We start from the raw sequence: 26,983 nt of genomic DNA on the forward strand, positions 1-26,983 counted from the left end.
TGAAATCCTGTGCAGCTCATCTTTAAAAGCAGCAGCAAGATGTGATAGTTAACACCAACAGGGAATAAATTGTTGCAGCCATCTGTCTGACAGACATCAGTGTTTAAAAACCCCTTTGCCTACGCTTCTCTCATTGACTCAGTAGCTGGTCCTAGAAATTCAATTTTCCACGAATGGAGCTTATTGCAGGCTGCAAACAGTTCACCAGTTTGATATTTAATTGGGAGGTTACGCCTCTTGATTATGTGCCAGCCTCCCTTTGTCCCCTTTGGAAGTGAGCCTCAGGTGTGATCTGTGTTCTCCCAAAATAACTGGAACAATCTCTGAGCCTCTGAGGTTTCAGGTGTCCTTGCAGTTTAGGTATCTAAGCAGAACACAGGCATTGTGCATGCAGCATGGCATTCATTTCAGTATCATTTTTTCAGTTAATGAAGTTTATCAACAGATGTGGGTGAGTTTGTTCCAAACTCAGTGATTCACAGCATGAACTGCCAGTTAATTACTTGCTGGGTTTTTTTTTTAACACTGCTTACTCATCTTTACTTTGTTCTTAATCTAGGTTTCTCCTTTGATAATGTGGAGCCATGGAAACACTCATTTCAAAATAATTAAAAACAAGTAATTAAAAAATCCCACACTACAATTATTTAGCTTTACCTCTTCTTCAATTCCTAGTCCATCCCACTTTCCTTTCCAGTCTTCCCCATTTTCCCCTGTGTAACTTGTGTCTCTTCCCCCTCACTTTGGGGGTTCAGATGCTGGTGTGTGTGCAGGTCTGAGTAGGTTGGGGTGAGCTGTGTACTCACCTTGGCCCAGTGCCCCAGGGTGGATTAAGGCTGCATTGACAGCAGGATCATGTGGTGTGGCAGGCACGTGTGGGATGGAAGGATTTCAGCTCCAGGGTCACTAATTGGGCCAATACCTGAGCAAAGATCTGAAGCTGCACCAGGGCTGGGGTTAACTTACAAGGTAAGAGCCATGGTCCATGCACTCTTGCCCTTGGCTGGAGCTGAGGTGGCTTTTTGGCTCTCTGTAGCCCTGATTTACCCACTTGCTGAAGTAACACAATTCCCAGTGTGATGCTGGGTACTGATTTAGGTTTGTGTGGCCACAGGATTTGCACCCCTGCTCACAGTTTGTCATCAGAAAAGCCATTCAAGAAAGCTGCTTTGCCATGTTATTTCATTCTGGGGTTACCTGGGACACTCAGTGGTGTCCACTCCAGGCTACTGGAGCTGACTGCTCACACAGAGCCAGTGGGAATGCAAGGAGGAAAAGGCCACTGGTGAAGGTCTGTGTTGACTGTTCTTTATTTAAAGGGCTCCTTCTGAAGTCAGGCCCTCTCCTGTGACTGTGCCCATTGTAGGGGTCTTTTGAATCCTGGTGTCATCTGGAACACAGCTGATGGGTTCTGTGTGCCATCTCACTCTGCACTTGACTTGCTAAAACCTCTGTTCAAAGAAGTGTTTGAGGGAGTCCTGTATTCCCCTTTGGAAACTTGGCAGCACATCCAATTTGCAAACTATGATCTAATATTAAAATGGATTGGATGCTCTTTTATAATCTTGAACACTTAAGTTTTCAGAAACTTATGCAGGTGATGGTAATTTTGTCTTAATTCCCATCCTGAGATCAGGAAAAAGATGCTTCCTCTTACAATGCTGTGTTTCCAAGGGTAGACACAGTATGATGAATAGATCTGCAATACCCATAATCACTTTACTGCTGCAAATGGGCACTAGCCTTGTGAGGGATGCTGCCCTGGGTGTCATCTATAAAACAGTGGTATTCTGTTGAAGCTGATAAAAGAAACATGTATGGTAGAAATCTGGAATTGAACAGTAAAAGACAAAGCAAAGTGGATTTTTGGTTATGAAGCAGTAGGACTGGAGAAGAAGTAAGGAAGACATTTGCTTACCATAGGAGAATCATTGAGGTGCTGGGTATGAGTTGAGTTGAGCTCTTGTAGGAAAGATGGATCTGTGGTTCATGAGGCAGTTCCAGGCAGTTCCAGAGACCTTCCTTGGGTCCCCTGGTTTCTCCTAAGGTGCTTCCCTGCTTTGCATGGAAATTGCTGCTTCTGTGAGTCAGAGCACTGTTGCAGTCACATCATCTTGTTAGTTGTCTGTGGAGATACCCACCATGATTCCTAGTTTTCTGGAAGCAGCAAGGATTTTAATGGTTTAAAAATTAAATTCATTCTGGGCTTAATTGCTAGTTTCTGCCTAATTACTTTTAATTCTCTCTTGGATTTTTTCACTTATAAGAGGACAGAGTAGAACTTAGTTCCTAAATTGCCAACTTTCTAGCCTGATTCCTGTGCTAAACTGACCTGCTGTCAACAAATGTTAAATGAATTAATTTGCATAGCAAACAGATGCAAAGTGCTCCTTTTTCCAGGGGTACCATCTGTAGTTGCAGCATTTCTTGTCACTTCTCCAAGTACACAGAAATTCGCATTCACAGATATCCTCAGGGTTCAGAGCCCTGGCCAAGGTGTATGAACACAAACAAACTGCACCCACCTGACTTTCCCTAAAAATGCACATTCTTCAGCTGGAGATGGCACATACCAGCTTGTCCAACATCAGCCCCCCTGAGAAGGGAAGGGACAACCTGGTGGCTGGAGCTGTACCCAGAGACTTGAGAAGTGTGGATTTATTTGCTGGTGCGCTACTGCACTGACATAATTACAGGCAAGATTAATGGTATAAACCTTCTGTGGTCTAATTTTTAATAGCCCTGTCTCCTTCTAGCTTTGGTGAGGTTCAGGCTGCTAAGTGCCTTAGGGGATCTAGACTTGACTGATCTTCAGTCTTCTGTCTTTAATGTGGGACTGGCACCCCGGTATGTACCTTCCCCTGAAGTTGCTGCAAATACCAGTAGTTCAAGGATTTGATATGGTTCATCCTGCAGGCTTCAACTGGGAAAAAACAACTCCTGTAGGTGTAAAGTAAAGGTTTGGTCCATGGAATCAACGCATGATAGGTTTGGTAAACGTAAGATCCGATGCTTGAAGACATGGTGTAAGGACTCAGGGAATTCAGAGCCAGAAATACGCTCCACCAGGTTGAGAAATGATGTGAAAGTATCTGCAGGTTCCTCTTAGATACTTCAGAGGAAAGACAACTGCAAGAGCTTAATGGTAAATCAGTGATATTTGGGATGTGTCAAATCCTTTTTGTATGCAAATGTTCTGAGCCTTTTTCTGAGGAGGACAGAGCACTATGGTACGTGGCTGTACATCTTGTCCTGCAGATGTCACCTGCAGTGTTTCAGACACAGGTAACACCGAGTCCTCGTGTCTTTATGGATTAATAACGTGTGTGTGTGCCCAGACACAGCCTGCACACACTGTTTGTAGCAGGAGTGTGGGTGTGTCTCTGGGGCTCCTGGAGTTAAAGAAGGTTTGTCAAGCAACCTGTGGTCTTGTTTGGGCAGAAAAGGTCTTTCTCTTTGCTCCCAAAAACACTTGTATTGAGTGTACCAGTGATGTTGGTGTGCTTGTTTTTTCTTCCCATCTCTGTGTGCTGAATTTGAGGAACAAAAAGAAGTAAGGTCATCAAAACCTTATGCCCTCCTTTCTTATTAATGATTAATGTGTGGCTTTTCTCTGAAGAAGAGTGCCTGGGAATTAGAGCTTTCAGAATGCATTACTTTCAAGCTCTGTGCATCTTTAGATTCTGCAGGCATGATAATAGTATGTGGTGACAGTCACCTAATATTTGTCCTGTGTGCACCCATTCACTGGAGGCAGCCTTCATCTCCAGCTGACTGAGGTAAGAAGGTGCTGAAGTGCAAATCTGTGACCTGGAAGTGCTGCCTAGTGCAGAGCAGGAGCTGAGGCTCAGGTGACGCTGCTGCGGTGCTGCTGGATGAGCTGCCCTTGGTGTCAGGGGAGCTTTGCTCACTCAGGCATGGCACAACAGGGGAGGTAGAAACTAAAGGCTGGCACCTGAAAACTCACATTTCTGTCTTTTTTACCAGCAGCAAATTTGCATTAGTACAGAGTCTTCCTCAGCAGCTACACTTTTCCCCAACTCCAAAAAGGGTTCTATGACAAAGTCGTTTGTTTGACATTCCCTCTTACTCTATGTGTTCTCCTATCCTAGTTGAAGTGGTCCTTTCCTGTGCTTTGCAGGGCAGTTATTTAACCAGGATCATCTGGAGAGGACTCCTCCCAAAGGTTAATGCTTCTCTGTGCCACCCAGGGGAGCTGAGGGCAGATGCTGCCATCTCTGTCCCCAACTCACCTGCAGTGCTGAGGCTGCTGTGCTCGTGTTGTGTTGAGAGTGGGTGCAGCCTGTGGCAGATTGAAGGTCTGGGTACTGGAGCTAATGATACTGTCAGTCTTTTGGTGTGCAGCAGGTGCTTTTGAAGTGGACTTTCAGAGAAGGAATAGTTCCAGAAAGAGATAAAAATGGAACCAAAATTTGCCTGTGAATCTTCACTTTGGAGGCAACAAGTAGCATGAAAAGGGAGAAGCTTATCTGCCCAACCCAGACTGGAAAAAATCAACTCAAATTAAAAACCCACACAAAAGAGAGGAGTGAGCAAAGGCAGTTTCTTAATTAGCTTACTGATACTGTGCAGGATCACAGCATATGGCTGTCCTGGGGCTTATATGATGAGCAGAGCGTTTAATTCGTGCTAGTAAGGAGCTGTTAGGGTTCCTCCTGACAGTTCCTGATGTTTAGCTTGTAATATAAATAAATTATGCATAGATTTTAGCAGCAGAGACATAACCTAGTTACATGCAATCTTAATGCTTTACAATCATATCTTGAGGTATAAATTTAAAGTTGTGCATTTGCTTACTGCCTTTTGTCATTACTTAGAAATGAACCTAGTTCCCTCCTCCCTTGGCTGTCAGGAAAGGGAATCTACAAACATGTCTGTGGCTGTGGTGGGGTGAAGAGCAGGACTGCAGCAAAGCTCCCTGCAGTCAGTCTAATGGGTGTAGTCTGCTCTGCAAGGCTTGTGAGCCCTGATCCTTTGTTAGATTAGCACCACCTCCTTTCTGTATTTTTGAGATTCTTTGTCATGGCAGCAAGCATGTGTGATAAAGCAAGCAGAGTCCCTTGGCCTTTCCTCCAGGAAGAGACTGGAATAACTTGGAAGCTAAGTAGCTGCTGGGCATCATGGAATTCTCGTGCAGTGTGTTTCTGCATCATTTTGCATTACAGGAGAGCAAGCCCAGGCCCTCCAAGTAGGTCATGCAGGAGGCAACCAGTCAGCATTTTACTGAAAAGGCATTACAAGGTGTTTTGGGTACAGAATGCCACAGATAATAAGATACAGATGTCGAGTCCATCCTTTGTTAAACTGTACTCTTGAGCCCCAGCCTGTTTGACAGCTCCTGTAGGCAGAGCAGACATGGATATGAGGTGTGACAGGGTGCCCTGTAGATCTCTTGCTCTGTGCCACTGCTGCTGGAGCACAGACTAAGCTCATGAAACCCTTTTTCAGGGATGGCTTTTGCTATGTTCTCTCAAGCATTTGGTCAACTAAACAAAATCAGCCTCTTTATTTAAATAGGTGGAAGGGTTTGCATGCAAAGAAGCTGGGGCTGCTCTGCTGCTTCTCTCTTGGGTGTAACTGGCCAGGGAACGCTGGAGTGGAGCAGCAGCCTGCAGTGGGATCCCAGCTCTGAACAACTCCTACCCAGCTGCTCCCTACCCAAATCAGCATCAGTATAGCTCCTCTGGCTTTCTCTGCATTTCATTTGGACTTTGGCTTCTTTCTGCTTTCTTTACCATATTCTCTGCTTGATTTCTGATTGAGCTGCTGCTGCCAAACTGCATTGTGCTGTACAGGGCCCTCTGACCAGAGCTGCCTGGATCAGGCTATCTTTGTGGCACAGGCAGCTTCTTTCTTTTTCTCTCTTGTTTTTAGAACAATGAACTTTTAATACCAATTAAACTTTCTGGTACTTGATGTGAACTGAAGTATGGAATTAATTCAATTTCTGCATGAAATGATGGAATGATTTTTAAATGTTGTATATTCCTCCTTTGAGACATAGCAGGCCTAGAAATACACTTGGAAATAGAGTTCATTTACTACAACTATTATTGATCCATTCCTTTGGCTGGCATCCAAATAAAAATTTCTTTATTGTGAAGCAGTTTGTGGGTGTGGAAGGGTGCTTGTATAGGAAGGGTTCTGCCTGCCAGAGTAGGTGGATAGAACAACTAATGTATTTTAAGCTAGAAGCTGTGAGAAACTGCCTTTTATCAGCTGAAGTATGCAAAACTCAGTGTCTGGACAGCAAAGCCTCAGTGATGGTGCTGGTCAGGGTCTACTAAGGGGGTGGAAAGAGCTCATCACTGTCTCAGCTTCAGCTCTCAGCTGTGATTCTTCCAGGGAAAGGTGGAAGTGTTACTAGGAGGATGTCTTAAAAATTTCCAGTTCAACTTCTATTTATAGAAAAAGCAAAGTCTCCAAGCTGTTGTCTTCATTCCCAGTTAGATCTCTAAACAAAGTGCTTTTTACACCTGAACTGAAGCAGGAGGGTAAGTGTTCAGTAGCACTCCAGCCTTGGCTTCATCTGCAGCACTGTGGGATAGCATCTCATGGTGCTCTCCAGCCAAGTGACAGACAAAACAGTCCTGGAAATAACTAGTTTTAATTTTCAGAGCTGAAGGTGTTCTTGCCTTTTTTTCAAGTTTCTCTTCATCATTAAAAAGAAAACAATCCAAAAGCTGTCCACATCTCCACTCTGTCTGTTGGATTGTTGGGGAGAGCACAGAGGGGGCACTGCCACATGATTGCATTGAAAGAGTGCAAATTAAGTACCCTGTACTTAATTACTTTTAAGCCTTTTCTCTTGAAGATAATTCTGGTGTGTGGCACAGACAGTAGTAACAGCTCACCTCTGCTAGGGGGGAATGCCAGCTCTGTTCTGCAGATGAAAATGTAGCATTCAAAATTGCATATTATTAAGACAAGTCTTTGGTGATAATGATAACCTTATCTAAGGTGTGAACAGATTGCTCAGCACACTCACCCCCATTCTCTGAAGTCTTTAATAGCAGCAGACTGCATTCCTAACCTGATGAGTTTCATAGATATTTACTTTTATTTAACATTTACTTAGTGCTTCTTTGTTTGGTTGTTTTGGGGTTTTTCCCCAGGGAAAGCATATATTGCAACATCCTTACAGATTCTCTTTCACTAGTCCTGGCCACAGTCTGGATTCCAAGAATTTGAGGAAGAATCCAGGTTGCTTTTTCTAGCTAAAGGCTGGAGATTTGTGCTTTACTGTTTTATGTAAAATCAGTCATCCAGTTGGTTTCTTTACTATGTACCTGGAGTCACATGGGCAGTAATTCTGTGTTTTGTTTCTAGAATTGTTCTTCAGACTGTGTATATTTACAGGAAGCACACTGAAGGTTCCTATTACCCTTTGCATTGTGACATAAGAAAGACACTTCTGGTTTTAAAATACATTTGTCATTTAATAGACTCTTGGAAAAGTATTGAAAAGCAGGAAAGTCAGGGAAAGCATCAGAGACCTTCCTGGGAGTGAAGAGACAGGGCAAGTGTGCAGAACACTGGGGATGAATGACAGGTCTCATTTGTCAGTGCTTTGTGTAAAAATAGTTTGAGTAGTTCCCCCTCACCATTCTCACTGTTCTCAATGAGCAATCAACTTTATTTTCATTTGTAACAGGATATTTGCCCATCAGTCCCTGAAAAGCCCTGCAGAGTTGTTCAAACTTCAATAAGTAGCTTTGACTTCTGTCTACAGAGGTTCTGGATATTCATTTGCCCCAGCAAGCAAGTCAGTGAGATCATTTGTTGAATTGCAATATCCTCTGGCCATTCCAGGTCCTGCATGGCAGCCTGTCTCCTAAGTAACAGAGTTCAGCACCTCAGCTGGGGTCTCAGCTGCCTTTCTCTTTGGTGTCTTGTGTGAAACACTCCATCCCCTGAAGAATTACTTCTGGTGTATAGCAGTACTTGACTAATGTGTAGAAAAGTGAAATGAAAAGCAAAGCTCTCTCCTTTCTCCAAGTCTGGATGCCATATGTTACATATCTCCATTGCAGGAGTTTCTGGCCTGGGTGAGGCTCTGCATTCCTTCTGTGGAGTGTTGCCCTGTGTAAAGGGACTGCAAATCCTCTGTTAACTCCTGGAATCAGTCATGTTTGCTGATTTCCATCACTCTTCGAAGAAGGGTGTTCAGAAACCTTGCTTTGAAAGCTTCCTTTGAACAATGGTTTGGTTACATCTTCCATTCCATCACATTTAACAGATACAAGATGCAGAACAATCCCAGTGCAGATGTGAAATGGGAAGAGATTTTTCCTGACTCCTTTCAGTGGAGTGTGTTATCAGGTTGATTATTCCATGGCAGTTTCTGTCCTTTTTCATGACCAGTGCCAGCAGTAGCTCTCCTGTCCATGTCATCCCTTTTGTTTTCATGCTCCAGCCCCTCCTGAAGACCAAAGATGAATTTGACCAATGACTACCAGGTGATGCTTTTCAAGGAGGTGGATGGTGGAGTCTTAAGGCCATGGCAGAAATGCAGCCTGGCGTTTTCCTGGGTTGCATGGACTTGTGAAGACTTCTTTGGATCATGGAAACCAAACCTGGCAGCAGTTCTCATGGGATGGTCAGATGAGAATTACTCAAAGCATACTGTCATTGTTTTCATAGGGCCCACCTTAGTTTAGAGCTTAGAGATTGTGGCATGGATCTGAAATGCAAATATTTCCATGGGATTTGGGAGCTCCTCACTGCCTTTTGCAGTGTTGGAGCAGCAGGAAGAGCAGTCTCATGATGCAGGTGCTGATCTCCCTGGGCTTTGTCTGTCTGAGATCTGCCTGGACTGCTGGGACAAGAGTGGGAGCTGAGCTCTCACTGGGTCTGGGGTACAGTCACAGACAAGGAAATGGGGTTTGTTCTTCCATGGCAGATAAATCCCAGGGGCTGCAGGAAGCTCATTACCCAAGGAGGAAGGACTAACAAAATCCCAAGAGCTGTGTATTTATAGAGTAGATGTTTCTGCATGAGATGCCTTTAAGGATACATTTTGTGATGTGCTAGTTAAAACATTAAATCTGCAAAGTTTGATGTCTGGATAACTTAGTCATAGCATTAATTAGCTATTAACTTGATCCTGCAGAGTTTTCATGCTTATTTATGTGTGATAGATGTGGGAATTTTTTTCTCAAGGCATTGGTTTCCAGTAAATTCTTCTGTAGTTGAAGAGACAGGGATATCAGCAGGCCATACTCTTACTTATACAGTATTATAATACTTTTTTCAATCATAATATTATCAATGTCCACCTTGAAATTAGCCCCAGTACAGATCAAGAAGTAAGAAAGCAGGATACACAATACTGTGATGCTGTTCATAACCAAAGTGTAAAACAAATGTGGTGCAAGTGTGATAGCACAAATGAACCAGAGAAAAATCTCTTCTGAATGGGCCATAGGGCAAGGAAGGTGGGAAGGTTGAGCTGTTCTGCCTTTAGTCTGCCAGTGTTGCTTGTGAATTCTAACACTGTGAGACTTAACGAGGGAATAAAAAATGTGATACACAGCTCCAGATAAGACCATTTATAGTGCATTTCTGTCACCCTGAAGCTTAACAAGTAGTGTTCCACATTAATAGATGTGCTTGAAGGTGGAGCTGCTATCATTTATTGTTATAACTCCTGAAAGGTATCTCAGAGAATTTGAATTCTAATTTCATTTTCATAAAGATGTAGCATTAAATTCACATTTGTATTTTTGATACAAAAGGATAAGTACAACTGGAGATGGGAAAACATCAGTAGGATTCTCTTCCATCTATCCTGTGGAATCATTTTAATACCCACTTCACCTGCCTTCTATCATCCATTGCTAGAGGTGATTTGAGAAAAGAATTTGTTTATCTGTGCATTTCATTTGTGCTCTTAATTGAAAGCTAATGTGCTGTTACAGCAACCAGCTCACAATTAAGTGCCTTCAGATTTTGAGAGGTCTCTGAGAAAATGTGGATTTTCTTAGCTGTCTTAATTAACACAGCAGCCTGCCCAGATGACCGGGACATGGGAGGGGACCATGATTGATTTGTTAATTACTTGGAGATTGGCAGTGCCTCCAGTTAAAAGCAAAAACTGACTGCAGGATCCTGATAACAGAAGGTAATGATGGTGTCCTGAGCTTTGAGAGGTAACCTTACATAGCTTTGTGGGATTCAAAGACCTGAAAGTTGAAAGGTTGTCTGTGTTATTGTTGGAATTACTGTGTTTCAGCTTTGGGAAGAGCTTCCATACAGGTTTGGTCAGTGAGCCACGATTAAGAATAATTTCGTCACTTCATTTTCCCCCTAAAGAAAAGGAGGGGTATGGGGGGAAGGCAGCATTTGGAAAATTGACTTGACTTTTTTTTTTTTTTTTGGTTAATGGCAGATTGATGCTTAATGCAAGGCTGGGGTATCAGTTTGTGCTCACTGGATGAGTTGAGGCCAAGTTCAAAGGTCCCCTCTAACACTTTCTGCAGTCATTGACAAGTGTAACTTTTAACAATTCCAAGTAGCCTTCCACTCTGTCTTGCTTCTGCTACCTCTGTGCCATTCTCTTGTGCAGAGTTTTGAGAAATTCAAAGCCATGTAAACTGTCATCCTTTCCTTGTCATCCTTTCCTTACTAAAGTTGACTGACCCAGACTTTGTAATGAATCTGCTGCACACAGCTTTTTCACTTTCTGTGGCCATGATACTGCTGGGCAATCTTGTGACTTAGCATGTTTTTTCTAAGGTGGTGAAAGTATCTTTCAGTTTGGAACTGCTGGTTTTGAAATTAAATTTTTGGTTTGCATACTGTTTGCTCTGCAGACTCCAGCCTGGTTTAAGGTGAGTCCCTGGGCTCACCAGCAAAGCAGAGAAGGTGGTTTAGGTACCTCTGGGATTGTGTTCCCCTTTTTGTTCAGGCTCAGAGAGTTGCAGATGTGTATTGCCCATACTTTACTGAGATTTAATAGGTTTGTCAGTCTACTTGGCCTCCTAATTTTTCATCCAAGGTGATGAGTTCTTAATAAATGTAGTATAAATCAATGCACCTTTAACTTTATAGTGAAGGTTCCAGGGCTTAATTTTCTTTCAACCCTCTCCTGTCAGGAATGTAAGTTCAGATGGAGCAGAAGCACGCAGAAGACTGAGAGAGTGTGATGGCCTGGTGGATGCCCTCCTGCACGCTCTGCAGTCTGCAGTTGGCAAGAAGGACACGGACAATAAGGTGAATTTGAGTATTTAAACATAGTTGGCATCAATTTATGCTGAAGTGTTGCACTGGGATCCAACTTCTGTTTGCTGGTATCAGAAGAGGATTATGCTTGCCTCAGAAAATAGAGTAATTGTCCTCCTCTCATGGCTGGAATCAGTGGTAGTGCTGATGGGGTATCAGCAGGATGCTGCTGTGTTTCCCTCTATGGCTGATGAGGGGAGCAAAGGCTGGTGGCTGAGAGAGGTGAGGAGACTAGTCCTTTATTGTCAGTGACATTATTGCTATTGTTCTGCATTACTTAATTGGCATTTATAAGTGCAGTCTCCAAATCAGAATTGAGTCCCATTTGCACAAAGCAGCAAGGGAGTCAGTTCCCATTTTAAAGACTTTATTCAGCACCATCTCTGAAGACTGAAGTGCTTAGACTTTAAGAAATGTCTTCAGACCTGCAGCACATTCACTGTGGCTTTTTTTTTTTTTGGTGCAGATTTTATTAATCTGTTTTTATCATCACCTCATCCCATGGCACTTAAAAGTGTATTTATATGCATGAGGAATATCATAACTTTAACCTGTTTAAAAAAAGAGCACGCTATTTCTTCATAACACCAGAAGGTTTGTAAAGCATTGTTATTTTATTCTGTGTCTCACCATGTGATGGCCTGAACAAGGGGGTTACAAAGCCCTGTTACTTAATCAGGTAATTTTGGAAGTGGATTTTGTAACCACCTGGTGGTTTCCATTGCAACCTACAGAGCACTGCTCTTGTCAGAGCCCGATGTGCTGTGGATTAGCTATTACTACAGGACAACGTGTGTTCCCATTGAAATCCTCACAAGGCCTAGGTTCTGACCCAGAGAAAATTTAATAAAATGGACCCCTTGGAGATTGTAAATGTTGGAAGAACGAGAGAGAGACTTGGATTAAAATAAGATCCTTATATGATCATTTTCTGCTGTGTGTTTGATCTTTTGGTGAATTGTATTCTTTATGTAAGATCAAGTGGTATTTTTGATTAGAGAGTTTTCATTTTGAATGGATACTATTTATAAAGCGCTTCACTTTTGGAAAAATAAAATAGGGTTTAGAAGAAGAATGAACTTAATAATTTAAGGGTCTTGACTAAATCTTCCTTGAGAGCTACATGGTTTTCCTGGGACAGGTAGCCTTCTTTTTTCAATTTCCCCAAGCCCTCCTCTGTACAATACAATGGTTTGCAGGTAAGAGGGTGCAATATTTCATATAACATAAATTTCTTTTTAACAGTCTGTGGAGAATTGTGTGTGCATCATGCGGAACCTTTCCTATCATGTCCACAAAGAGGTCCCTGGAGCTGATAAGTACCAAGAACTAGATGCTGGACAGACTACAGGCACAGGAGGCTCCCAGAAGAAGAAGAAAGATGATGCTGGTTGTTTCGGTGGAAAAAAAGCTAAAGGTATGTGTTGCAAAAACTCAGAACTAGAAATGGATTTGGGGGTAATGTTGTTGTGCAGTCCTGCTCTTGCAAGCACATTCATCGTGCTCATTTAGGATGATGCAGTTTGTGGAGTGTTTGCAGTGTCCTGGCATGCATTTATCTCCTGTGTTGCATCACAATTGGATGTTTGGGATTCTTTTTCCACAGTACTGTAATTTTGTGTGGCTTTAAACAGGAATGCTGCATGCTGACAGATGACATTCTGCTGTTGGAAAAAGGTGGATGTGCTCTGCCTCTCCTCTGCATTGCTGTATTCTTGCATCTGTCACATCTCTGCTCAGTCCCCTTGCCTGGCTGTGGAGCACGTGTGCCCTTCTCGGGAAGCCAGGCCAGCATGGATCCATCCATCCATCCCTGTGCATGGCACTCCTGCCTGTGCATCTTCTGTGCCTCCAGACACTCATACTTGAAAACAAACTAAAAGCCTCCCCTCCCACTCAACCAAAACATACAACCTCCCAATTCAGTCACTATTTCAGTAATTTAAATTGCAAACACGATTTTGTAGCTTTTAATTGTCAGTCACTCTTAGACCTGTTCTCTCCTCTGGGGCATGAGTGTTGCAAATGAGTTTCATTATGAGAGGATTAATAGTCCCAGTAACCCCCCTTCAATGTTTCCTTTACAAGGAGACACTCAAATTATATCCGTTTTCTTTGTTGTTTTAGAGAAATTACTATTCTAGACTGAATTCTGTTTCCTTTCTTAGAGAAATGACTATTCAGATGAATTCAGAGATAATTAATTCCATTTTCTATCTAGGCTTCATTCTCCTCATTCATGTGTACACATATCCTGGCTTATTATTTGTACCCAGGTACAAGGAAGGGTTTTGCCCCTAAAGAGCTGATATGGAGTTGTTTGAACTTGATGGACTCTGTGCTGCACATTGCTCTTTGATCTGATCTGCACAAGTTATTAAAATATTATGTGTTTCCATATGTGTTAGGGAAGTCATCACAGTGTGAACTTGCTTTTGCAGACAAGTCTGTCATCAACTACATTTAAACTGTTTAAAATAAAAAATTGATGGGAATCTTCTAAAGACTGGGGGGGAAACTAAAGAACTAATTCTGCCTGCCTGGCCAGCCTGTTCTCACAGGGAGTGACTGAACCTGCAGTGTGATACCCTTTGGAAACCTTGCATGTGTGCTGACTCGAGCCTGTTCCTGCCACCTGCAGTCCATGGTGTTGCTTTGCTTGAGAGCAGCACAGTCCATGGAAACCCTTTCAGCCATTAAAGCTCTGAGTGGCCTGTGGGAGGGGGGTGTTGTGCTGAGGGTGACACGTCCTCCTCCACCCCTCGATGGCAGTGACAGGAGCACTCTTAGGTGTGTGTCCCATGCCAGGTGTCTGCCTGGGCCCACCTAGAGATTCCTCTCCTGGGGCTGTGCTCCCAGGTTCTTTCTGCTTATCAGCTTAAGCACCAGGTCATGTCTTTGTGGGCAAATTGGTCTCAAAATCATCTGATGCTGGGGGTGAGCCTGTGGATTGCAGCAAGCAGTGCAGGCACTCAGTGACAGCTTGGGTTTGGCTCTGTGTGTTTGGCAGGAAATGACAATACATTTTAATGGGTTTTCCCATCTTTTTGCAGTGCTCTTTTCAAAGTGTGCTGTTCCCTAGAGGGAAATCAACTGGTGATAATACTGAGCTCACAGCTCGTAGGATGTAGATCAAAAGAATAGAGGGTTTCAGACGACTGTTGTGCCTCAAAAATAAAAGTTAAAATCCATTCATAAATGTGCTTTTAAAATCATAAAGAGAAGCTCCCTTGTCTCACTGTTAAATTTATGTGGATACTGGTCTGAACCTACCTTACTTTTCTCAGTCTAGAACTTCAAAATCAATCTGTTCTTTCCTTTCTTGTTCACTTAATCTCACAGTGTTTCCATGTTTATTTTATTTTATTTCATGGCCATTGATCACAGCATTTCAAACACCTCTGCAAAGGGCTAGTCATCCTTCTGTCCCCTCAATTCTGTGAGCACCTTTTCATTTAATAAAAAGAGAAAGAAAAGGGGAAAAAAAAAAGTTGTGCAAAGAAAGATTGGGGGGTTTTAGCAGGAACAAAAGGGAGTACATGAAATACCTTGGTTTGGTTTTTTAATTGATGAAACTTCTGTAGTCTTGTAACACTCAGGTTTTGAACCTGTTCTGTGAAATTCTGCCTCTTTGTGACTGTTCCTTTGTATTTTCTTCATCCTGTAAATTTTTGTTTTCCTTTTGCTGCTTTTCTGGTAATTAGAGGAGTGGTTCAATCAAGGTGAGTCTGCAATACTTTCTTTTCATCATCACCATAACATGCTTTGTTCAGCTTTCACATGCAAGGCTAAGAGCTGAGATCAAGGTCTTGTTCATCCACCTCCTCCTGCTCCCCCAGCACAACCTCCTGTTCATTTCAGCAGACATGGAAAAATCCTCTGAGGGAGCTTTTGCAGTTTGGTCTTTCCATACCACAAATGGAAAATACGAGGATTTATTCATTCTTGGTGTAAGTACAGTAGGGGAATTGCTGTGGAGCTGGCCTGCTGAGGCCAGGAGAGCAGGAACACCCAGGTGTGGGTTGTGTCCCCAGCCCTGTCAGATGGAAGGCTCTGCTGGCTGCTCTGGGGGGTGGAAGGAGCTGTGAGCTGCAGCAGCTTGGGTGTGTGTCCTCAGGGGTGCCTGATGCTTCTTCTGCTTGGGCACGTGCCTGGGCTGCTGCAGCTCTGTCACACTGGCACACACAGGAGCTGGAGGAAGCTGCCTCAGTACCTGTCTAGGGGATAAACTTCAGTTTCTCATCCCAGCAAGTAAAATTGCACCTGGAGGACACAAGTCTGAGGCTAAAGGTTCCCTTGGCTGGGAAGTTGATAGGCTGTGGGTGCCTGGGAGCCTCTGTCACTGAGACAGATTCGGGGTTGAAGGCAGGGGCGTTTTCAGGTTGTGACACTTGCTTCAGATCATGGGTTCTGGAGGGTTGGACCAAAGGAGAAATGTTGGGGAGGGGAAAAAACCAACCAACCAAAATCTAATTGCTTCTCCCAGCAAATGGTGCTGGGTGGTGTTCTGCAGAACACTGACTTTGGGACTGTGAGTGGTGAGGCTGTGGAGGATGGACTTGTTGGCAGGACAGAGCTCAACCCCTCGTTTCTGTCACTCCTTTGTGGCCAGCTCAGTGGCTGTATTACTGAACACCAGGGAGGATAAGATGAGATTGTTATTAAGAAGCACTTTCCCTTAAATTTTTATTTCAACCAGAAAGAAAGCATTTGGGAATTAATCCTTCAGCAGAAATGGTCTGGCTGCACCATGGTTTGATTATATGGTAAAGCAAAATGACTTTTGAGGAAGATCAACAACAACATTAGTGGTTAATAACGCTGGGTCACACTTCAGAGTCTGTGCCGAGTTTCTGACAGATGGAAAATGCTGAAGGTCATGTTTTGGTTGTTTCTTACATAATGAAAAGTAGCAAGGGAAGAGAGGGGAGGAATTTTAATCCCTCTGTTTCAGAGACTGTAAATTGCATCTTGCACAAGCAAGTCTCATGTCAGGCAGTTTTCCCAAACCAGAGTGCTGTGCCAGTCCTACAGCCAGGTCTCATAAAACAGGCCTGTCAGCAGGCATATTCAAAACTGTCTCTTGGCAAAGTTTGGAGCTGTGCTCATCCAGCATTGGCTTCTCTCTGACACACCTCAGGCTGGAAAACCTGGAGACCCTGGATGTGGGTGGAAATTGAAATGTACCAAAAACCAGATCTTAAACTTCTCTCCTACTGCAAGTGTAGTTTGTGCTGTGGTTTCAGCATCCCTGTGGTGCACAACCTGATAGTGAAGATCCAGTCAGCAGTGTGCTCCATACAAGTCCCAGCCACATGGGTTGTGTGTGTGTTCACATCCCTGTTGTGAACAAATGCACAGGCTCAAGGGACAGAGCAGGGTGTTCAGAGCTACAGAATCTGGCAGTGATGCTGATTTTTTTGTGTTATTGGGGTGCATGGGGATGGCTGAGAAGGCTTCAGTCAGTAGACTCCTGAATTGCTACATTTGGACACCTTTTTAGAAACTCCCCAGTATTTGTGAAAATCAAATGGGAAAAATAGCTGCCGGGCCTCAGATTGAAACCTCTGCTTTCTGGATGGATTTGGTTTGGCGCGTTCTTGCAGCTTGCTTGCTCACCTTGTCTCTGTAGAAAAGCCTTGGAAACGTAGGTGCTTGGGGTATTTCCAAACACAATCCATTTGACTAAGTAAGTAATTTGTAGAGTTGAAATCACCTTGGTCAGAGTTCTGTGTTCTGTACTGCTGCCATTGGCAAGCAGCTGGCAGCTTTTCTCTGAACAGACGGGCTTTGGCCTGCGAGGTGCGAGTTCCTTACAGGGCCGAGATGCGAAGCAGCAGAGGCTCCTCCAAACCAGCCAGTGTTTGCTTTCTGGCCCAGAAATGGAGAGACAGCAACCGAGGAGCCCAGAGCACAGGTGGTGGGTGCTGTCTTTATGAAAGATGGGTCAGTAAATAGGCAGCTGCTTTGGCATTCCCAGCTCAAAAGTAGCAGCCAACACTGCACTCCTGGACAATTCCTCCTTAACAAGTTGTGCACAAACACAGTGCTTACTAAACACTGCCACTGGCAAGAGGGGAGCTCTTTCTGTGCCATCTCAGTTCTGCAGGGCTGATAGAACTGCCAAACCAACCTTGAAATTATAGAGGGGACTTTGGAAATAAGTAGTTGTGTCAAGTAAGGTCTGGCTCTCTGAGAACATGTTCTGAGGTTTAAACTATCTAATGGCAGAGACATGAAATTTGGGGTCATGTGAAAAAAACAGTTTGTCCTACTTGTAGATAAGATGGAGTCACATTTATGGGTCTGCTTTAAGTCTGTAATAATCTTTCCTACACTGGCTTCCTTCCTTGAATGCTTTTTTCCTTTTAATTCCCTCTGCCCTGCTTTTTCCTGTCAATGCCCTGAGGGTCAACAAGGGTTTGCAGCCAGCAACTGGGTTCAGCTGCCATCAAGAAGTGCAAAGTCTTTTGGTGATGTACAGCACTTCTTTCTGGTATTTGATTTCCCAAGCAATGTGTTGCTCCTTTTGCAGAGCAAAAAATTGATGGAAGGCTGTGAAGTGCCACTGATTCCTGTCCCCTCCTTTAGAAAAGATACCTTTCAGGGTATCTGTATATATACATATACCCATATGCTGTGGTACCTGGCTGCATGACCCTTTGTCAGCTTAGATGGGCTTTTACATACTTCAGTTAAGGAAACTACTTCAGATCAGCAGAACTTCTAGGTGCATGTTTTGTTTTGCACAACAGTTGAAGTTGGCTGGTATTCTGTGTTGGCATTTCAAAAGAAAAGAGTGTGATTCCATCCCCTCCCAAAGAAAGGGAGAGGATGGAATACTACCTTGAAGAGGGGGTTTTCCCTCTTAATGTTACTCCTAAATATTCATAATGGTATTTAAAAGCTCTAATTCTTCTCTGTATGGTACTGAGTATTTTTGTCCTTTTGTCAGGAGGAAAGGTAGAGTGACCCATTGAATTCACTGTGCATGTACCAGCCCCCTGCTGTAACAAGGCAGGCACTGGCCTTTCCCATCTCGTGACCTCTTGGCAGACAAGACTCAGACTAATCTCCCCATTACATTGTCAAGGACCATTTTTCTGTTTGCTTTTAAGCAGCCTGACTGGTGGAGCTTCCCAGGCCTTTCTGTAAAACCTCCATTACCAGCCTGGTAATCCCTGTGCAGAAGCCACTTCTGGCAGCCTCAGTTGGGTTATCTGAATTCTTCCCATTGCACCTGCCTTCCCTGCTCTGGAGGGAGAGAGACTAAATAACTTGAGTTTTTCCCTCTCAAAATCAAAGCTAAATTGTACACTGCTGTGATCAGAAGCCATGCAGATTCTTGCACTGCCTTCCAAATCTCTCTCTCTGCTGCCAGTATTCCTCTGATGGCAAAGTTCCTGCTTGTCCCACAGCATCCATGTGGGCTTACCCAAGGCAGTGTGTCTCCTTGGGGGCATGGAAACTAGCCCTTCCCTCCCCATGTATTTACATAACCTTGAATGCTCAACCTAACTAAAAGTGGTTTTGTTCTGTTGTATAAATTAAAGCTGATGTAATAGTTTGACACTGTTTCTTAGCAAAAGTATGGAATTATTCCATTAGCCTCTAATAAATAGCAAAAATGACACTTTGTCAATTGAAGGGCAATTCAAGGTTAAGTTGTTGGCTGCTGTCTGTACAATATATTAAATCTAGGTCTTCCTGCCTCGTTGTTGCATTGAGAACAGAGGCTGCAAAGCAATGCTGTTGTTTTTTTTTGCTCTGCTGCTGAGTTTTTGCTTGAGCTAAGCTTCAGGTCAAAATTCCTTTGTGAAAATAAGAAGTAAACACTAGGCTTCTGAGGGAGGGGCACAGCTTTGCCAAGAAGGGAAATGGCACCATTTTCCAAGGTTTAAAGCACTCCTAAGACTCTGAAACGCTAGTGCTAAGAATGTTTGCAGATCAACCTGAAAGCAGCATGGGTGTTTGTCCCCAAGTTTGCTCATGCTAGACCACAGCTGTGCAGCTGGGCTGCCAGTCAGATACACACAATTATGGGGAGCAGTCTGTGATTTATATTCTGGCTCTGTATCTTCTCCCATCTTGTAGATGCACATGACGGTAACTTACCTGTCAGTATACTGACAATCTTCTCCATCTGTTGTCTTCTTTTTTGCACAGGGAAGAAGAATGGGGATTTGGACAGGAATTTTGATACACTTGATTTGCCTAAGCGGTCTGAAGCAGCAAAAGGTAATGCTAATGTTTGTGCTTTTGGAAATAACAAGTAGCTTGGGAGCTGGAGGCTCTTAAAGGGGCTTGAGACGTGAGCATATCAGGCTGATCTCTTTCTTTTGTAGCCAGTTAATTGAGATAATGGATATATCTGTGCATGCTGTTATCTAGTGCTGAATACTGGATATGCATTTTTATCTAAGACTGCTGAATTGGTGGAATCTTGTAGAAGCCTGTCTGATTTGGTGTTAGGTGATTGTAACTCCAGAGAGGGGTGAGTGCAGGCTCTCCTCCTCTATAGCTCCATTTGCAGCCCACCTGCCCCACACCTGACTGTAAGGAGTTCTGAGATGCACTCACTGAGAGTGCTTGACACTAACCCTTTTTCTTCCCTGGCATCTCTGTCATTCTTCAGCATTCTTTGGAACTGGGTGACAGCAGGGATTGGGGATTTTTGCCTTGACTGCTGGTCAGTCTTCCCCTGAACATAGTATTCCTCCCTGTCTGAAGTGAGCAGTACTTGTGGTTTTCTAAAATCTGGGAGGTTCACAGAAAAATTCTTCTGCATTGTGCTTTTGTATTTTAGCTCTGGCAGAGGTGGAATCGTTCACAATCTGCATTCCCTTCTTGCATGCATGGTACTTTTTTAAATTGGAGATTAGGAGGTGATTTGGGATTTTATCAGAATTCTTAGAGCATTGGATGGTGTTTTGAGACTTGCACAGGTTTTGATTTGAAGTGTGTGCAATGTCTCTGCAAAGATCCAGCCATTGTCATGGCAACTGCTGCCGTGCCACCCTGTCAGCCTCACCTTAACGAGCTCTGAATACCCAGAACTACCTGAATATCCTCAGAAGAAAAATTTTAAACTCTTCCCGCATCGTGTAGAGAATTTTGGGGAGTGTAAAGAGACAATCTGACACAGTGGAGAGATCCACAGACTATGGGATACCTGAATTTTGCTCTTGGTCCAGTCCATTCATTTGTTAACTGAGAGCAACAACAGAGGCCATGTGTGAGATCCTTGGAGATGTGCTGGTAGTCAGTAATGGTGTAATAATTATACATACATAGTGCTGCACTCAAATTCACAGTGAAACTCTGATTGATGATATGCAAACTAATCCTAAGATGTAGATAAATCTATTTATAGACACTCTTTATAGTGGATGCAGTTTCTAGTCTTATGTCTAAACACTGATTTTCATTTGGTGCATTATTGCACAAGATCTTCTGTATCTTGTGAAATAATGCAAGGTACTGAAGAACCTCTCAGAAGCTGCAGTACCATCCTATTTAGAGAGCTGCAGGAAACTTCTAACCAGCCTTCACTGGCTGCCATCAGTTCAGGCTGGAAGCTGATTACAGTGCAGAGCAAGGGACACCTTTAGGATGCAGGAAAAGAAAGGAATGCAAAATACAGCAAAGGCTTCAGCGTTTGCATTCCTTCCTAAATGTGATTGGAATGGAGGTGCCACTAGAGGGAAAAGATGGAAATCAAGAATTTCTGCAAGGAAATGTACCTTGCATAGCTTTCTTTAAAATAAGATCAAGAGCTTTCATGTGGCTCTGTTAATGGCAGAAGTGATGTGCAGATCTGATGGGAGATGGGTCTGTCTCTGAGCTTACACAGCTTGTTATCATATTCAATTGCTAGAAATCTCACACTCTTGAAGAGGTTGTTTGATAATTTTGAGATACCCCCATTTAATCAAAGTCAAATAGATTACATATCTCATGATAGATAAGGTCAGGAGATTAATCCCACAGCATTTTGAAAGAAGCACTTTGACATGGAAAAGGGCATATTTTAAAAGTAACTATTGACTTGTGTGCTAAGATAAAAAAACCAAGACATCAATGCATTTTTGTTCACTTTTTTGGTGGTATTTTCCTGCCAAGCATCTCATTTACTTGAGAATTCCTGGATAGTAAAGGTTCTAACAAGGTTGCTTGAACTTCCAATTGTTCACTGAAATAAAGAAAATAAAATTGCAGTTTTAAAACCCTGAAGAACTCTGGTCAGATCTCTTCTATAGAGGATAATTGACTCTGATGAGATCAGCTCTCAGCTGAGGCAGAACCTCGTTACTGAGATGGAAAAATCATGCAAGTTTTAATGATCAAAAGCACTCAGATTGAGTGACATGATGAAGTGCTATTTCAAAAATCAACAATTATAGATTAATCTCTTTCATGTATTATTAAAGCCATATTAAAGTGAGTTTTCAGCTGGAATCTTTGTGAGCAAGTGAAACTGCAGTAATAAGATTTGTTCATTCAATGCAGCAAATGAACATTGTGGTAAGTTAACAAATATTGGGATGTAGTGTTGTTAAGTTTCCTGTAATCTTATAGTCAACATGCATGGAGGTTATCTGGTGTATCTAAAGATGTGGTTTCAAGAACTTGACATCATGGTTTCCCTTGGAGATACTCCTAGGTATGACCACTGAGCTTAATTGAGAGTATGCTTATGATCACCTGAAAAACCATGGACTAGTAGCAGCAGACTAGTCCAGACCTATTTTCTATCAGCTCTGGAAACTTCATTTTGACTCCAAATTACTCTAATGGTAGAAATCTCTGCCTGTCCTGCAGCCAGACATCATAAAACCAGAAACTTCTGTCGATTGTGGGTGGGGACTGGCTAGTGTCCGTGCAGAGGTTTCTCAGTCCTTCAGAACATCTGTCCTGCTGGTACATCTCAGGAGCACCTTCATATCCTGAGCAATCCAAAGGGTCCTGTGAGTTGTAACCTAGTTTAAATGCTCGTATTTCACTTTTTCCCCCTGGAATTTATTTGTTCTGGTGAGGAATGAATGAAGGAAGGCAGCTCTCTTTTTCAGAGTGATGAACTAGAGTCTCTTCCTGATGGTTCCTGGTTTTTTAATGGGAATCAGGTTCTGCTGCAGCACATGATTTGAGCAGCCCTGAAACCATTTCTAAGCCTTTAATAATTTTATGTGCTAGGCATTCTGGCAGGGGAAAGCTTCTAGTTCAGGGTTGTTATCTGTGGTAAACTGGATAATGTCAGACTGGACAACTTGCAGTGCTTTCAGAAGCTGTCTCATCTGATATTAAAAAATTAATGTATATGCCCTGGCAGTGTCCAGAGTACTCCTGTCCTCGTGAGGAAAGATTGTGAAAGAGAAGCTTTGCGTTTCCTCTTTGTTGAAAGGAGCATATTTTTTTCCCTGACAGTCAAAGAGAGAGAGCATAAATTTTGGGGGAAAGTGATATGAGCTTGCATAGAGAAGGGAACAGCACTGACAAGAAATTATGAATGCTGTTCTCAGAACGTTGCTAAATTTAGGACTTTCAAAAATTGCTGCTTCTGTGGGGGGGGGGGGAAGTCTTACTGAAATCCTTTCCCCAGTCTAAAGTAGGTCAGTGATAGTGGTGCTGGCTGCCTCCTCTGCAGCGTGTTCTCCTCTGCACTCCCACAGCGCTGATTTCTCCTGTGTACACATTAAATACGTAGCATAGTACAACTCCTGTGCTTTGTTCACAGAGTCCTTCACTTCTGAGCAGGAGCAGTGGCAGGAGGCTCAGGCACTGGGGGAAGATGAGGATTAATCATATCTGTGCAGGGGAAGGCAGTGTCTCAGATGGCACTACCTCTGCAATAGGGTTTTCTGAGCTGAATCAGGACTGATGTGTGTCAGCCCCCAAACAGCTTACAGGGGATGTAACATTCAGTCCTCCTGCATGAAGGTGTTGGATTGTCCACCTCTGTTCCTCAGTGCTGGAGTATGGGGGGAGAAAGTCCAGAAGAGCAGAGCAGTTTTTTTATGTGGAATCAGCATTAGGTTATTCCTAGTTAAATGCAGATATCTGTGCTGTCTGGTTTAAGCAAATCTCATGGCTTGTTGTTTATGTGCACATATGTCTGAGGCCAGAACAGTAGCTGCTCTATGGAGCTTTGGGTGTTGAAGTTCAGCTCTTATTTCAGTTTATCTCATTAGGGAGTTGAAAATCTTCAGCCATAACGAGATGTGCAGGTAGATTTCAGCCTGGTGGATGAGCTAGCTCATTTTCTCCTTGAAAGCAGTTATTAAGCTGCTTATTAATTCCTCTTTTCCTTTTTCATTACTTAAGTTTAATTCCATTTTAATGGAAACATAAGTTTAGGAGAGAGTTGTGCTGAAATACTGAACTAGTGTTAAAAATGCTTATAATTGAAGAAGTCTGTTTTGTTGCAGTGGGAACGTCCAAGACAAGCTGAATTTATCTGAAAGCTCAGCTTTGTGTGTACACTTACCCTGGTCAGCAGCCTATGTAGGCAGGGAATGAGATTTTGGATGAACTTGTCAGCAGGTGAATTTCTTCTTCTCCATTATCTGAAATTCTCAGTCACTTTCCATGTAGCCTCATGCTGATGATAGATTTTCCATTCCAGAAGGCAAGTGTTTAAATTCCCTTATAAATCTTTGTATTACTGCTCCAGGAAATTAGACTTCCTGGCACTGTCAGGGTAATGACTTTAACTTAGTAGATTACAAAAGTGCCAGCAATTTGTCTTCAGCTAAAGGCAACATGTAGTAGAAGGAGAGAGAAACCTCACTTTACTCTGGCTTTAGTTTGTAATTAAGATTGGCTGCAGTTCGCATTTCACTGCTGCTTTAATTTGCTTTCTTTAAATCTTGACAAGTTGACTCAAGCACTCACCTGCCCTTTCCAGCTCCCTTCCATCATTAATTTTGATTGTCGTATTGTGAATAAGTGAGTAGAACTGATTGATTAATGGCACCATCCACACCCCTCCTGTGCCTGCTGCTGGAAATTCAGGGACTGGGAAGATCTCCTCTGTGAGAGCAAGCAACATGTTCTTGTATTAACATCCTTTCAGCATTTAATACACATTATTAAGAATTCTGATCCGAATTATAAAGTATCTCTTATTTCTGTTGCTTTCCTAAGCTGAGTATTCATTTTGGTCCCATGTGTTTTTCATAATTTACAAAGCAGTGAAAGGTTTCTCATCTGTCTTCCAGTGCTTTGAGTCAGAGAAAATTTATTGCCTTGAATAGGAAAATTCCCAAATGGAAGCTGTGCTTGCCAAACTTTCTCTAATCTGATACCTTTAAATTCCCATTCTTTTTCCCTATATTTTCAAGGAACTCAGAGCAGACACCTGTGAATTTTTCCTTTCTTATGTACACAGTCTTTCCATAGCTGACTGCTAATTGTTCTGGAATCCTCTGCCTTTTTGGTCATAATCCTCTCTGATTCTTACATTCAGTGTTCTTCTTTGTTCAGAGCTGGTGGACATGTGCATGAATCCTTCCTGGCCTGCTGAGCTGTGCTCTTCAGCTGAAAACTTTTTTGTGATTTGATCAATCTGTTAAATTTAAATATGTAGAACATAAATTGTATGTTTAAGGTTGGAACTGAAGGCTTTGAAAAATCATATGGGGGGGATACAGTTGAAATGTGAATTGGAGGTCCAGGAGTACTGTTCTGTCTCTGCCACTAATTCTTTTCACTTGGTAATACAATTCTATCCTACAATGTTTTTACTTTGGAGACTGTAAGGAAAAAATATTTTTCTGGGAGAAATCCTAAGTGATATGACTGAAACCCTGTACAGTAACTCTGTACAGCAGTACTGCTGAGACTCACAGCTCTGCTGTGTGGAGTTCAGTTATTCCACAAAATCACGTGAGATGGATTTGAGACCGTTACAGGACCAGCTCTGGTGTTATCTGTCTGCTCAGGAATGTGAAGAATAGTTTTGGCTTTGCATCCTGGTAATTGCTGCAGTGTTTGTCAGTGTTGCTCTCTGGCTTCAGAGAATGCCTTGACATTGCAGCCCTGAGCTGTGGTTTCCAGTCCCTTGCTTCGTCCATAGGGACACCCAGGCAAAATTGTGTTTACAGATAAGACAGGCTAGATTCCTGGTAGGGGTGAAATGGCATCTGTGGAACAGAAAAGCTCTTGCAGCTGAGTAAGGGAAAGCACAATGTTTGTGTGAATGGCCCAGGTGAGAGATTGTGTCAGGAAGATTTGAGTTGGGGACTTCAAATAGTTCTGCTCCGTGGAGGATATAGAACCAGTGTAAACTGGAGAAGAAATTTCAACTGTGATATTTAAATGCCACTAACACCTCCCCACCCCCAGCATGGACACTTCATAGTGTGAATGTCTTTCAGGTTTAGGTCATGAAGCTTTGAGGTTTAAGCTGAGGGACCAGTGGGAAGCAACTGCTGGGGCGGGGAGGCAGGAAGGGCAATTGTAATGATACAAGAATTCCATTCAGCTCTGTATTTATAGAAGCTGAAACTCTTTGTGAAGTCATAAGGTGGTGGTTCTTGTTCATCTCTTTTTGGCTCAGCTATAATTTGTTTGCCTGTAGAACTGCTGATTTTTCCTTTGTCTTCTACCTCTGTTTTAACAGCTAGAGGTCACATGCAAGATGAGTTAAAACAACTGCTTTGAATAATTTCAGACTTTTCCTTCTGAATGAGAAAAAGCTGACTTACTTCTAAGATACTTTGGTTATATTGGAAATAGTGAATCAACATCAACAGCTATTCCTCTTCTTTATCCTTTTGCATTCTCAAATGTTTCGTTTCCCTTAGCACGTGAGGAGGAAAAGGAGGCAAGTTGGAGGCAAGATTCCCCTTCCTCACCTTTAGGTCCTTTCACCTGTGGCTCTCATGGGACAATAAAAAGACTCCAGTAAGTCAGCTTCCAGCTCTTCCTTGCCTGAGGTTGACACCCAGGAATATAGATCTACTATAATAACTAGCAGTATCTTCAGAAGACAGGAATCCCAGGTGGTAAATTCCTTTTCCAACTTGATGTGAGTTTGTGGCCAACTTAAGTGCACAGAAAATGAGATTTAGGCATCTCAAACAGGAAGAGCCTATATATACCTGCATAATAAACTAGCCTATAAAAAACTAAACAGCAGGAGCTCCACTAGAGCACATGGTAATTACAGCAGCTAATAAGGAGATGTAGTGATCTGGAGCTTCAGCTCAAGACAGAGCTGGAAGGAGAAGAGTCTGATTTTCCCAGTCCAGCATTGCTACTGACTTTCTGAGTGGCCTTGGGCAAGTTAATAGCATTCAGTTGCTGGGGTTGTTGTGAACCTGTTCATGAAGAGCCTTCTATTTCTTCTGCCTTTACTAGGAGAATCACTTCACTAAAATAATAGCTAGAATAATTACCCTCACTAAAATAATTAGTGTTTTCACTGCTGCTGTGATAACTAATGCAAATGGAGTGTATGTGGTACATTTGTAAAACCAGCAAAATTCTGGTGAAGTATACTGTATCCCAGCTGTTGCTAGCAGTACAGTGATATAAAAATTAAATAAAAATATAATTTCAGTTAAAGGTGAACGGTAGAGGTTTGCCCTGATGAGATACTGTGGGAATGGACTGAGGCATTCATGTTACAGAGAATTTTGCAAGTGTGTAATACTGTGAATTGCTTTGCACTCTCATTATGCATACTGCACTTATTGTGGTTTTTTTTATTGAGAAGTTCAACTGCATTATTTATGAT

The 26,983-nt window shown here is 42.7% G+C and overlaps 1 protein-coding gene across 19 annotated transcripts in view; it reads left to right on the forward strand.

Annotated features, from left to right (window-relative positions):
* ARVCF (ARVCF delta catenin family member) overlaps window positions 1-26,983 on the forward strand; it is a 247,303-nt gene that overhangs the window by 185,009 nt on the left and 35,311 nt on the right. For 18 of the 19 annotated variants that reach the window (XM_071445376.1, XM_071445374.1, XM_071445380.1 and 15 more), the window contains 4 exons: window positions 11,118-11,235; window positions 12,490-12,661; window positions 14,949-14,966; window positions 19,411-19,482. In XM_071445376.1, coding sequence (XP_071301477.1) covers window positions 11,118-11,235; window positions 12,490-12,661; window positions 14,949-14,966; window positions 19,411-19,482 — 380 coding nt within the window. The remainder of the gene's footprint in view (window positions 1-11,117; window positions 11,236-12,489; window positions 12,662-14,948; window positions 14,967-19,410; window positions 19,483-26,983) is intronic. The other variant, XM_071445382.1, reaches the window with a different exon arrangement.

Source organism: Agelaius tricolor, unplaced genomic scaffold (assembly GCF_023055355.1).
Source record: "Agelaius tricolor isolate 1412-34295 unplaced genomic scaffold, bAgeTri1.0.p SCAF_20, whole genome shotgun sequence".
Taxonomy (NCBI): Eukaryota; Metazoa; Chordata; class Aves; order Passeriformes; family Icteridae; genus Agelaius; species Agelaius tricolor.